This window comes from Echiichthys vipera (assembly GCF_963691815.1).
Source record: "Echiichthys vipera genome assembly, chromosome: 3".
NCBI lineage: Eukaryota > Metazoa > Chordata > Actinopteri > Perciformes > Trachinidae > Echiichthys > Echiichthys vipera.
The window spans coordinates 31,550,325-31,564,944 of NC_139828.1; the positions used below are offsets into that span (position 1 = coordinate 31,550,325).

A 14,620-nucleotide genomic window follows, 5' to 3' on the forward strand; every position below is an offset into this window, starting at 1 on the left:
CTTTCATGTCATACAAAACCAAAGGTTTTATTTCAATGTGACAATCTCTGAACATGATCCAGCATCTCTCTGCAGGGTTCCCACTCTGTTCTTGAGATCATTTCCCAGGACATTTTCAGAGATGATCTAGCTTGCATGACAGAAAGGCCTGGTCATCATACACTCATTGGTCTATATGTTATATTAACACGTATTTCTGTACATTGCACATTTTTTTTATACTTCTTACTGTAAAAACAGTGAAAAAATAAAAATAAATAAAAAGTATGGTTAGCCAGTATTTAGCAGATTTTGACTCCCATTCAGTTTTGACCCTGGCTTCCTGTTCATTATCCAACCGTCAACACACATTTGAAACTGTCTTTCTCTCAGCTAGAGATGAATCACAAACCAAAGAGTTGAGGTACGTTGTTTCTAGTGGCGGCTTTGGCAGTAAGATGTAATTGCAGGCACGCCTCTGGGACCTCATCTCCCAGAGTTTCCTTCAAAAATAAACATCATCTACTGTTTCACATTAGTAGATTGACAGCTCTCACCTGCAGGGACCCTTATTGAAATGTGACTGTTTTAAATGTTAGGGTAACCAGGCCTTCAAACAAAAAACTTTAGATTTAGATTTTTCAGTTATGACTAAAGGCAGGTAAAGATTCAAGTAAGGGGCTACTTGATTAGAGCAATTAACAGTCTCAGTGTAATCTGAAGGTTTACCTAAAGCCCTGATCTATGGTGAAATGGAAAAATTAGGTATGAACCGTAGACTGTATTAAAACAAATGGCGTAGCCTCTCCGTTGAGGTCCGTTCTCTCAAGTTGATCCAATTGTCCTCGCCTACGGGAGCTGCCATCAGAGTTTGACTCCCCCTCATTTCCTCTTACCAAAAAAGGGCATGTATGTGATGTGGGGGGCAGAGAGATACGTCCATCTGGCTGACGTATACCTCTGAGGCGAAGTGAGGGCCAGAATGTAGCTGTCACTCAAGAGGCCAAGCCCCTAATTATTCATAAACTTTAAATTCCAATAAAATAATAACCAGTTTGGTACAAAAAAATTCAAACTGTGTTGTCATGGAGATATGACCTAAACATACAGACTAGAATGTTTTTTGTACCAGGCCTTAAACAGGTTTGATGATGCTGTGAAAACGGCCTGTTTAACATGGGGGTCAATGAGAAAATGCTCTATTATGAAACATGGACACTTCAGTACTGGATCAAACAGGAAGTCGCTATGGTGGCTATCTCACCTCAAGGCAGTCATTGAAAAGGAAGAGTGTGACATTTTCTCCACGGTCACAAGGCTGGTCTCCCAGGGCGATTGTTTCTACTCTACAAACCAGACTGCGATGGGAAGACAGCAAGTTGGCCTGCAGAGAAGACAAAGCATATATATTTTAAGCTATATACTTTAAAGAAACATAATGATTCGGTGTAAGGTTCAGTAAACCCTTGTTTTAGCGACATGTGGCCGCTAAGTGAACCGCAGTCAGCATCTTGTTGCCTGCTCACACTCCTTAGGCACAAGCGAGTATTGGCCAAAACAGGGAAACTGAATAAGATTGACATGCATCGTACTGATGAATAGAGATGCACGATCCAGTTTTTTCCGATTCAATCCGATACCGGCCGATACCCAATACCGATCCGATATTACTGTGGTGAAGGCACCAGGCTTGACATGAACATTTAAATAAATACATATATACAAATAAACACATATATACAGTAAATGCACTTAATATTATTTGAATTGAAGTGACTACATCGCTGTAACTGCATTGCTGTGTATGATATTAATAAAAAATAAATGACTGGATTGGAATGATGGATCGGTAATGGACTCCGTTGTGGTGGGTTGATCGTATATTTATGTCGGCTAACTTTAACAAATTTTGCACACTATTGATTATATATATATATATATATATATATATATATATATATATATATATATGTAATAGGCAACAGAGAAAGTCAGAGCAAGTCATTTCTGAGTCACGTTACAACTTGAAAATAGAAAAATGATATATATTATTATTAATATGTCAAAAGTTAAATACAGAACTTTTAAAAAGCAACATTGTCATGCCAAGTGTTCATTAATCTATTTTTTCAGAAGAACGATAGAAAGCCTCCTGACTGGAAAAGAAACGGCATGGGACGCCCACAGACCAGGAAAGGAGGGCTCTGAAGCAGAGGCACACACAACAGCAGACATTAAAACAGCAGCAATCCTCAAACTTACAGGACAGCCATCAACTTCATAAACAACATCAAAGATCTGCTTCTGGCCTTCAGTCTTCCTCTTGTCCTCATTGATGTGACTAGTGGGGAGGAAAGGGAAAGGGAAAGTTAGAAAATATCGAAAAAATAACATTATTGTGCATCTCAGTAATACTGAAACAATTAACCAAGAAATCAATTAGTTGACCAACAGAAAAATAAATATTTTCACTAAAAAATCTCCTTAGACTCTGGGAAATTGTAATGGGAATATAAATGTTTTGTTTTACATTTTATAATCAATTCATTGAGAAATCATCCTGGAAAATGATTGTTAGATGCAGTTCTCCGTTTGCTTACTAGTACTGGTTCCTAGTAAGCAAAAAAAAAAAAAAAAAAAAAAACTTAGTTTAATGTTTTTAAAAGTGATATGATACAACTGGGCTGATATCAAGGTTGTGTCCTTAACTCAGTAGCTGTTATCAGTGGCACCTGTTTGGAGAGGTTTAGGTTTTGGAGCTGGATCGGAAACCACGAGGAGAACGTCAGGGAAAAGACATTTTGGGCAGACAAAAAGACTGAGAAAGCGGTCTTCTCATACCCCACCACAAACTGTATATACAGTGCTGGGAAAAGTATGGGAACCCTGTCACTTTCACCAAACTTTGCTGCATTATAGATTCAATTTAAAATTGCAATCATTTCACCTCTCCTGCATATCTGGCAGCAGAGTGATGGTTTGAGGCTCACTTGATCCATCCGACCCTCTAGGACTTAGTGCTGTTTATCCAACCGCCTGCTCTATACTTTACCAGTGTCATTTATATCGGATATTTGCCGTCAAAAGTGCTTTCTCAAACTCCTACAGTTGATGCGTAACATCACCCGGCAGTGCTGCAGAGAAAACAAGACAGAAGCTACAGCTCGTCCCTCTGAGCGCATGAACACTGGTTCATCACGTCCCTTCTACCACCCCCATGGCCATGATATAATCCCAACATCACGGTCTGAAGTGAGCTATTCGTTTTATAAAACTGTTACCAACTAAACTATGACACAGTTAAGTGATAGTGACAGGTTCCAATTTAAACCGTTTTATTGAACAAAAATCATCCACAAACCATTGTTCTTACAAAGAAATAGGCCCTCCTGGGTGGCGGTTGCAATGGAACGTAGTAACTGTATCACCAATAAAACGCCGTTTCGCTGGTATTATCCCTTTTCGGACGGATCTGGTTTGCCGCTTCTTTTCATGGTGCTTTTACTGGGTGATCGCCACCCAAATGCAAGTAGAATTTATTTACACATTTCTAAGAAATCTAGAAGTGAAAATTCATATTTGTACAGAGGCCATTAACATGCCAAAATAGTAAACTAAAGTGACCTTAATGAGTGAAATCAGTAAGAACGTTTGAGTGATGCTCAACCTGAGCGGCTCAGGTGGTAGTTTTCATTAAAAATGGAAATGAAGAAGACTTCACGGTTTATTTTGGAGCCATTTTGTGTAATGTAATTTTATTAGGAAGGACTGAAGTATGGTCCCAGACGTTTTGACAACACTGCTGTTCATTTTGACGGAGGCAGCTCCCAGTGGTTACGGCAAGGAGATTGGGGCTAATTCCTTCATTTTAGCGTCATTTTGACCACTCTTGTAAACACAAAGCTAAATTAAGCCGTTAAAAAACTGTCCGACTGGTGACACAGTTCTGTTACTATCTTGATTTAACTAAATCTGTCGCTGCCCTGTTAGCTTAACCAAGCGTACCCTAGCGTTAGCATAGCTTGTAGACATCTTGAAGTTTCTCAAACTGAATAAATGCCTCAAATAAACCCTAAACTGCTTTGCTAGCGCAATTCTGTTATAGCTATGATATGTGCGGGAAAGAATATTTCATCTGTGGACAGATTTAAGCAACAGAGACGGTTTCCACTGCCCATTGAGTCACCAGTCAACATAGGCTAATGTTAGCTTGCAGACATTGCGAAGTTTCTCAAATAGAACAAATTCCACACATATTGTATAAACACTAAACTGCTTTGAAAGCTCAATCCTGCTTTGACCAAGATATCTGCAGAAATTTTTTTTTTTTTTCGATGGACAGATTTAGCTGCTACCTCCGTGAACACGTAGGGTTAGCTTAAGCTAAAGACAGCTCTCTGTCGCCACTGATCGTATATATTTCATTTTAATTAGAGAAACCGTTATCACCTCTGGAAAAAGCCATTATTTCCAGTACATATTACAGTATCCTCTTCAGTATCCTCTAAAACTGTGTTTCATGCCATTCATTTAGAAGTCATGCAGCTGTTTTGACAACAGCTCAATTGATCCGAAAATGCAAAGAGTTTAACAACGCCTGGTCTCAGATGTCAAGGATTATAAATCTTCAAAAAAAAAAAAAAAAAACTTCTATTAAAGTCACCTGTATCTTGCTAAATCTTTTCTCAATAACGGTCAATTATTACAAGTTGAACCTCCATAATGCTCAAGACTTTGTATGATGGAAGAGTTCACATGAGGTTTGAAATTATCAAATATTGCTGGCTGTGTGATGGTCACAAAAGAAAGGGTATGGTCACGCCAACTCACGTCATGACTTCTTTCAGAGACTCGATTGCTTTCTCCAATGTTATCTTGTCTGGGTTGTCATCGGACGTATGCTTCTTTATGTCTGAAAGGGAAGAAAGGGAAAGTTTGGTAAGAAGAGATGACAATCATGTGGAAGAAAATGAGTAGAAAAGAGTACAGAGAAAGAGAAATTACAGACAGAGGTTTCAACAGGAGATAATGGAGGAAGGAGGCAGGTATGGAAGGAGAAAGGGAAGGAGCAAAAGACAAGGAGGGATGTAATTAGGATAAGGATTAGTTTTTTTCTTAACTCTTAAAAAAGGGGTGTGTATTTGAGTGTGTGTGTGTTACCGTTAAGAAGAAGGGCCACACTAGGTAGCCTCTGTACAGGTCTGATGAGCAGCTCCACCAGTGTCTGCCGGCCGCACTCTGGCTTGGCCTGGTTGATCTGTAATGAAAGCAATTTTTCACTGCAGGGTCGACCTCTAGCTCACCTGGTAGAGTGTGCGCCCCATGTAGGCTGAGTCCTTTGCAGTGGCTCGGGTATAAATTGGACCTGTGGCCCTTGGCTACATGTCATCTCTTTTCTGTCTCTCTCTCTTAGGCGAGCTTGACTTCCTCTTTTGCCCAGTCTTGTGAGTACGTTATTTATATACTGTTTTCTTTCGATAATTTTCGATGTATACAAGTCCTTTGAATGAATTTCAAGTTAATTTAATGCAATTTTACTCGTTTGCCGCTCCATGTGTGCTTGTTTCATGTATAAATCGGTTAACTGAGGAAAAGTTGTCTGATGTCTGAGTAGGGGGGCTGCTGTGTAGCCGTAACGCTAGTGGGAAGCCTGTTGTAAACACACGTTGTGATTTTGATTATGTTACACAGATGTGGGAACACTGCTGCTGAGGCGACCCTGTAAATGTTTCTCTAATTATTACAGGTAAGTGGCTTTATGTATGGCTATACTTATTTATTCATTTTTGTGGAAGTATTTTTGTTCATTTGTTTGTGTAAATTCTATTTTATTTATTTATTTATTTGCAATGCTTTTTATTACAGCTGCTGAAACAAAATTTAAAAAACAATTTGAATAGACCATCTTGGGGAATGTCTGGTCCATTTTAAATGAACACTACACATGCCAACCACCAGCAATATGAAGATCAGTTTACTCTCTGTTCTCAGTAAGTCTATCTACTCAGAGTTTTTTTTTGCAGATAGCAGCCAATCTTCTCTAAAAAGTGCTTTGCCAGTGATAGTATTTGCCATAACCTGGGACAGATGACAAGTAGACATCACTTCATTTTAAGCAGTGTTTCCATTACCATTATATTAGGGGAGCGCCATGCCCTGCCCCCAAACGTCCAGTGATCGACCGGCGCCGATTGGCTCATTTTGCCGTGAACGGTTCTCGGCCGAACTTCTCTGCCAACACCGGTAATACCCCAGGACCCGGCTTTTTACATGAATAAAGCACTACATTTATTGCGCTGTTAAAGGTGAAATTCTGGTCTAAAATCATCCCAGGGTCTTTTTAGGCAAATTCGGTCATCAAATAAGCCATTGAGACAATTTTTTTCGTGTATAAACCATTAACTTAGATTTTCCGGAGAGTGGCTAACACGGACAAGCTCAGGGCGGCGAGTTGGACGCATTCAAACGTCTGTTTTAACCACTAATACTGCTACAAATAACACCAAACCAAAGAGTCCCTACACATTAACCGACGCACCACCAATGTAGTATGTGAACATGGAGTTTATTAAAAGAGTGTTTTGAAAGATTTACCTACTGGCCCCAGCACCAGCTGCTCCATTCAAGTCAATAACTACATGCAATCCAAAGCAAAGGAGCCCAGTGATGATTTATTCATGCAAAACACGTAAATGTTGGGGTTTGCTGCAGGCATGGCAATCCCTCTGCCTAAGCATCTCGATCTGCGGCTCAGTGTCCAGATTCAAAACAATGCCACAAACCAGAACATTTACGTATTTTGCTGGAATTATCAATGGGCTTATTCCTTTTGGATAGCATTTGGTAATGGAGAAGCTGGTACTGGGGCCAGTAGGTAAGTGTTTCAAAACACTCTTTTTATAAACTCTGTGTTCACATACTATGTTGTTAGTGCGTCCGTTAATGTGTAAGGGCTCTTATCACGCTACTGCAGAGGTTTGGTGTTATTTGGAGCCGTATCAGTGGTTAAAAAAGAAGTTTTAATATGTCAAACTCGCCGCCCGGAGCTTATCCGTGTTAGCGTCTCTCTGGCAAATCTATGTTAACCGTTCATTGAATTTCCCCATTCGCGGGACTAATAAAGGAATTCATCTTCTTCTTCATACACGAAAAAAATGGCTTATTTGATGACTCACTTGAAGTTACTGCTAATGCAAACTGAACATTTGAAACAGCGATAGAAAGATGTTTATATAGACCATTTTAATGGAATTCCATTGCTAGGTATAAGTTTGTCCTTGGTAACCTCCTGTCAGCTGATGTCATTCACATACACTGCAACAGGAATTAAACTAGGGCTGCTTTGGAATGTTCATGTTTACATCTTTGAAAGGGTCCAGAGGCGGGTTCGCATCATCATGGTGTGGATGACGCAATTGCAATTTCATTGCGTCTATCACAATTACTGTGAAGTAGTGTAATATTTTTTTCCTTCCTTGCATTTAATTTACTAGTCAGGGAAACATACAGTACAAATACAAAGGTCATACCTTGAGAAAAGCATGGAAGCGTGGCTTTTGTTTCTCACAATGAACAATCGTCTCCTTGCTCATTTCAAAAAAGTTGACAAAGGGTGGGTAGGCCTTCACCAGCTCCTTAGACTGGAAAGAGAGAAGAGGATGACAGGTCAGATGCATCAGAAGAATGATACACACAGATACAAGCATGAGGTTTCACATAGGCAGGGAAAAAAACTACCTTGAATCCTAATTTGGATGTTTTGTTGAAATGAATACAAGCAATGGAATCATCAAAGAAGTATTTTGTTATTAAACCTAGCAAAACATCCCTGAAAAGTGTTCATGAACCATTCAGGCACAGTTTTGGGCCTGCATGCAAAGTTTTACTCTTAAGCTGCTTTGGTCTTTATGAGTACCAGAATAAATACTAAAACATGATGCCACAGTTACAGTTACTACAATGTAAGCATGCAGAGGCCTCCACAGCTAGAGACAGTGCCTGAACAATAGTTATGACCTCCTCCAGTTCTTGTAAGCCCCAGTCAAAATGGACTTCTTCTGATATTAGTTGATACTTTATTTTTTGATACATTACTCGATCCCACTCACACTGATTTCTGCACTTGGGCATTCTTTTCATCTCTATGATATACTATATATATATATATACTATATTATTTGACAAATGCTGTGGTCATAAATAGACAATATACCATAAATAAATAACAATGTGCTGATTTATTTTAAAAGAAAAGTCACAAAGTGAAGGAGTACTTTAAGAGAAAAAATATTAAACAAAAAACAACGAAAAAACAAGTTAACAATTGTAAACATTAGGTTGTGGTCAGTACATTTGTCATTAAAGTGCAAAAAGTACAACCCCCTGTAGGCCCGTCCTTTCCTATGCAGGGTTCAGAGAGGAGTTGGAAGGCTGTTCACACCAGAAGCATATTTTTCTGCGCTGGTCAAAAAGTGATTCTGCACTTTGCTAATCACATGTCGAGCTAATTCTCTGAGGATCATGCAACTCCCTGTACTTCTTTAATTTGAGGAACATCTTTATGTCATCTATCCTCCAGAAATCCACTGGTTTTTGCCATAAGTTCAATGTAAGGTAGGTTTGGTGGCCTAAACGATGAAGGTTTTGACATTCGATTGACCAAGGTTGGCCTATAGCCACCCCATCCCCATCTCTCTCCGTCTGCTTGTGTGTGTCTGCTCATCTCACTCTGTTAAAACACAATTGAGATAGGGGGGGATAGTATATCATTTAAAAAACAGCCCACATGGTTAACATGGGCACCAAACGTAAGGCACATGTCTGGACCCGGCGAGCACAACGAACACCCACAAAAATGTATTTGTATAAATACATTTTGTAGCCATCTCTCCAGAAATGGTCGCAAAATGCAACCAAATAATATGTATGTTCTTTGTTGTATAAACATGCACCTAGGCAAGGAACAGCTGCATACCAGTAGAGATTTGATTGTACTCACGTATTTGAGAATGATATCTCCTACACTCCTGTCGTCTGACCAGTCTGTCAGGAGCTCCTCAAGGTCGCTCTGATGAACAAACCATCACACACAGAAAAGAACAGGTCAACAATGGCTCTTCAAAAATCACCATCATCAATTTGATCAAACTCGTTTTTTTAACTGTTGAGGACACTACCTTTATTCTAGTGTGAACCTCGTAGATTTCTGGGATGCTGCCAAATATTGTCTTCATTTCTTCTTGGGCCAGGATGGGTCCACCCACCTGCCGCTCTTTTTCCAGTGGAAGCATGAACAGCTTCAAATAAAAACAGCGTACAAACAACAAAATTAGCACGTTCTAAAAAATGGGCAATACTCAGTATAGCAGCGATAATACAATACGTTCCATCAGGATGATAAAAATACACATCTACAGTATATTGTCTCACTGTATTTTCATATGCATGTCTTTAAAAGACGTAGAGTGATTTGAGGTCACATCTCTGAGCATTGGTTAACAAAATTTTAACCTTTGAGGTTAGTTTTACAACTATTAGTTTGGTTAATTTGGTCTAGATCAAGGAAAAACTGACACATCGCTACCTTTTAGTTTTAATCCGCTTAAAGCAAACATGACATTGTAGAGACTGACAGGTAACTCATTCATTGCACAGCTTTTGCGACTGTGGAAAAAAGTAATTAAGCCTACGTAGTAGCTTACTACATTTTGTGTACAACTTCTTCAGCTGCCACAAAGAGCTAATGAAAAAATAACTGATCGAGAGTTGAAACTGAAACTGGTCCTCATAATATCACAAAGATTGATGAGCGTGTAGAAACAGTACCAAGTCAGCATCACAATGTGAGGGGGAGGATTAGTTACGGTGTAGTTGCCAAATTTTACTAATTTTACTTACTTTTAACTAATAAAAAAACAAACCTGGAAAAATACATGCTAAACACTGCTCTGTTTTAACACTTTTCCTTTCTGATGTGTATATGCTTTTCATGATTCAAAGAGACCCAACAATTCCCCCATGAGCAGCAACACGTCGCATCTTTAATAATAAAATTCATAATTTTTATATATTTTTTATGATCTATTCATATAAATTAATAATATTTATATCAATCCAACAATCTTGTGAACACAGTGGCAATGGAAACCTTCCCTATAACATGCAGGAACGTGGAACAGACCCAGCTCTATGGAGGACGGACATGTTTCTTGCCTGGTTGGGAAAATGTTCGGTGCAACAAGCCCCACCCCGAAGTTTCCTTTACTTTCAGAAAGTGTTTTAGGGGGTAAAATGTCTCAATTTAGACCCTGGCCCCTGCGGCTGAAACTGCTGTGGAAATTTCCTGCAGTCAAAACAAGCCTGTATAACGGAGCCATGTAAAAACTATAAAGTAGAGGTCCACCTGGTTTATAGTAACAGAGACCCAACCTGGGGCACATCCAAATTCCAGTCTATTTTGGCGGGGTATGATGTAGCCCTGGGCCTGAGACTTGTGAGTAACACCAAGTCCAAGTGTCCAAGTGGACACTTGAGCTCTGAACACAGGATTTTGCTATATGCATCACAGAGGAAAGTTAAGGTTTTTTCAGACAAGATGGGATATGGAACTGCAGCAAAAAAAAAAGAAGAAAAAAGTAAAAAAAAAAAGACACGTTTTATTTTATTTTCAACTGCAGCTGTTTGGGACATAAAGCTAAGAGCACTTGGATCTGCTCCGGTCAAAGAGATTTTGGGTCTGGGTCTAATTCTGCTCAGGTCTGGATCTTATCTAGCATCTGCATTATTATCTGCATCATGTGACAAACAATAAATGTTCCAGAGATAACTATACTTCTATTTTTTAAGAAAAAAAGCGGTGAATAACATGATTTTCTCTCCATTCAAAGTACACATTATAATGTTAGTGCCACACACATTGGCAGTCATCTTGTATTAATGTGGTGTCATGCTGAAAAACGAAATCCAATTAGCAGTCTACTGCCCATCTGAACATGGGCTTATCATCTGCTGCCTCAGTGAATGAAAAGGAAGCAGTTTGTTTACTCACTCAGAAATATATATCATCACCATATACCTATACATACAGGTATACTGTTATATATATCATTTCATCTTCAACCGCTTATGCGACACACACACACACACACACACACACACACACACACACACACACACACACACACACACACACACACACACACACACACACACACACACACACACACACACACACACACACACACACACACACACACACACACACACACACACACACACACACACACACACACACACACACACACACACACACACACACACACACACACACACACACACACACACACACGAAAACTGAGCATAGGTTGACTTTGAAATAAGCAGTAATCAACAGCTCTACACTCATGCCTAGCATGCAGGGATTACTAAATGTCTGGATTATGGAGTCAGCCTCAAATGTGTTTTCCTATGATAAATGTCACTGCAGTGAAGCTATGGTTGCATGTGGTGAGTTTGTTTTTTTAGATTCAAGACAGCCGATTCCACAACACCAAAGGGGCTAATGTTATAGTTCCAGGCTTAATTCAAACCTGGCAGCTTTTTGTGAGGACAAGAAATGGCACAGCCCAGAAGAATACAACATAGAAGACGAAGTGAGAAGGAGAGGGCAACGATTGAGGACAGATGTTTGAGACAGAAAAAGAGTTAGACAGGTAGAGAAAGAGAGAGTGAAAAGGACATAAAATGTTGGAAACATAAGAAAGATAATAAAGGAAACCATAGAAAGGGTTTGAACGTGAGGGAGACAGAAAGATACAGTCAGTCAGGTCATGTTCTCCTTCACTGCTCAGCTGTCTGACTCTTTGCATAGGACCAACTAATGAGACCAAGAGGGAATCTTTTAATGATTTTAGATTTGCGTCAAACTGTTGTTAGGGTCTATCAACTGGCCAACCTGTGAGGGAGTGTGAGAATTGTCCACAGTGAACACACAGACACACACAGCTACCTGTAGGATGGTGTTTAAGATGTCCACGTAGTTGCTCTCAGTCTGGTAGAGCTCCTTGGAGACCTGCCACCTGGCTGACTGCTTGGTTAGAACCGGAGTCGAACTCTTGGATGGCTTTGAATTCTCTGGAGGAACAAGGCAGGCAGGGAGTAAGACACATTGTTAATACCGCCCTAAAGCACGGACAGAGATGGCAAGGTATTTTAATGAAACTAGGCCTGAATCAAAATGGCAAATTCTAGTGAATTTTACTACATAGCTAAATAAAATTTACAGTACAGACTAATGCTACACTCCATGATCGTTTCAGCTTTGTTCCCAATATTTTTGCTACAGCGAAAACAATTAGGGATGTGTCCATCTGGGGAAATTCTGACTTGGGTATATCATCTGTTTGGGCTGATCTCTGCCGATTTGGTATTGCTCTGCAGTACGGCTGGGGTGCAATAGCGTTTATCAAATCAGTTTCCAGTTTCTAATCTGCTTATCAAATTCAAGCTGCATTTCCATAAAAAACTTCCATTATAGCACTTTTAGAACCGCACAGTACCTAAATATCTTGATCTGTTCCAGCGCAGACCAGACTCTTAAATGTAGGTGAGATTGTTAGTAGATGGTAAAAAGCGTGTTGTTTTTTACATTTCCTATTCACTGATGATGAAACATCTGCACAAATCGTAGACTGCAGTGTTTCTAGCTCCACCTTTTAGCATGTGTAGTGTGTTTAGTATCAGATCAGTGTGTCAGGTACCTCAACAGAGGGATAACAAAAAAACAAGACGGAATGGAGCGATTCTATTGGTTACATCTACAACTTTTGTAATCACCCTAAAGCACGGGGCACGGTACAAATGGGAAGTGCGATTGTGTTCTTAAACCCGTTCCACATGAAATAAATGGTTGTGATTGGCTTCCCCAGGATCTGCCTGACTGTAAGTTTGTCTGAATCGGGACAGATAAACATGCCAGAGCAAATGAAACATAAGCGTGGAAGATTCATCTGGTTTCCAGGCGAGCACAGTCATACTCTTGAAGTAAAACCTGACCTGCAGAAGTTCCTGGTTGCTGCTTCACTTCCTCCTCTGGATATTGAAGAGTACCCTGGTAGGACCTTTTCCTCCTCTCTTCCCTGTCTGTCCTAATCCTCATTTCCCTGGTTTTCCTTCTTCTTATCCTATTCCTGGTCACAGTATTGTTTCCTTTGCATTCTGAACTGTTCCCTACTCTGTCTTCTGAAATGAAAGGGGTTCATCTTGTTACTGTTGTCTTATTAATAAGTCAGAATTACAGAAGACAATATCCTCCAAGTTATTGCATGCAGGGCGTTTCTATTCCTCCATCTTTTTTTCCTTTTACCTGCCAAGGCCTTGCAGGTCTCAGGGGTATTAGAGATGTCCAGCAGAGAACCCATGGACAGCGAGTGCTCTGCTGACGGCCTTTTGCGTGGTGGAGGGAAGGGGGAGATCTCTGTCTCCTTGGTGAGCTGAGCCAACGTGTCCCTCAGACGCCGACGCTTGCGGTTGCTGTTGGGGGTGGTGATGGACAGGAGGGACACTGCCTTTTTCATGGCTGGGCTGTCGTTCTGAAGTACAGTGGGACAAAAAAAAACACATATGAGGACGAGGTATACACAAGTAAAAAAGATAGCAAGATAAATGCCAACTGCATGTCTTGCAAATTATGATATCAGAAAATGTGAGGGAGAAAATGAAAACCTTTACCATACAATTATCTGTTAAACAGTGCAATAGGCATATCCAAAATGTCATACAGTCTTCTGTTATGTGGGATTCCTAGTTTTACATATAATACTGTTGCTCTGGTTTAAATGGATCTTGACCTCAATTGTGCTGTGTAACAGAGGGCAGCGATCTGGAACTGTTCAAGTCTTGCTTTAAAGCATAATTCCCCAAATCATCCCAGGGTCTTTTTCGGCAGTTTGGTCATCAAATAGGTCAGAGAACATTTTTTTTTTGTATGAACAATTAACGTAGAAATCCGGTAGAGTCGCTAACAGCCGGACGTGGCTAACACTGATCAGCTCGGGGCAGTACGGTGAAGGCATTAAAACGTCGTTTTTAACTACTAATACTGCTCAAAATAACAACAAATCTGACAGAGTGGTTAGAGCAGTGGCCCCATGTAAAGACGCTGAAGATCCTCAAAGCAGGTCAGAGTTGAACCCGCGGCCCTTTGCTGCACCCCCCCCCCCCCTCTCATTTCCTGTCTGTCCTACTGAGTGAAAGCTTCAAAAACGGCTAAAAAATAATCTTTAAAAGAAAAAAAAAATACACCAAACCTCTGCAGCAGCATGAGAAGAGTCCCTACACAGAAAACAAAGCACCAGTGGGCTCCTTCCTTTTGGATTGACTTTGGTAATTAACTTGAATGGACTTTACTATGAGAGGAGCTGGTACAGGGGCCAGTAGGCAAGTCTTTAAAACACTCTTTTAATAAACTCCGGGTTCACTAACTATGTTGTTGGTGCTTTGTTTTCTGTGTAAGGACTCTTCTCATACTGCTGCAGAGGTTTGCTGTTAGTGGTTAAAAAAGACGTTTTAATGCCTTCACCGTACTGCCCCGAGCTTATCAGTGTTAGCTCGGGGCAGGCCACTGCCGGTGTTGTGGACACAG

General features: G+C 40.2%; 1 protein-coding gene across 1 annotated transcript in view; it reads right to left on the minus strand.

Annotated features, from left to right (window-relative positions):
* Positions 1–14,620, minus strand: part of ect2 (epithelial cell transforming 2) — a gene marked incomplete at both ends in the record, with an annotated part of 52,555 nt that overhangs the window by 14,038 nt on the left and 23,897 nt on the right. Inside the window, 10 exons of the mRNA XM_083940730.1 lie at positions 1,244–1,363; positions 2,242–2,320; positions 4,810–4,891; positions 5,140–5,236; positions 7,509–7,619; positions 8,978–9,046; positions 9,156–9,275; positions 11,987–12,111; positions 13,033–13,218; positions 13,343–13,568. Coding sequence (XP_083796856.1) covers positions 1,244–1,363; positions 2,242–2,320; positions 4,810–4,891; positions 5,140–5,236; positions 7,509–7,619; positions 8,978–9,046; positions 9,156–9,275; positions 11,987–12,111; positions 13,033–13,218; positions 13,343–13,568 — 1,215 coding nt within the window. The remainder of the gene's footprint in view (positions 1–1,243; positions 1,364–2,241; positions 2,321–4,809; positions 4,892–5,139; positions 5,237–7,508; positions 7,620–8,977; positions 9,047–9,155; positions 9,276–11,986; positions 12,112–13,032; positions 13,219–13,342; positions 13,569–14,620) is intronic.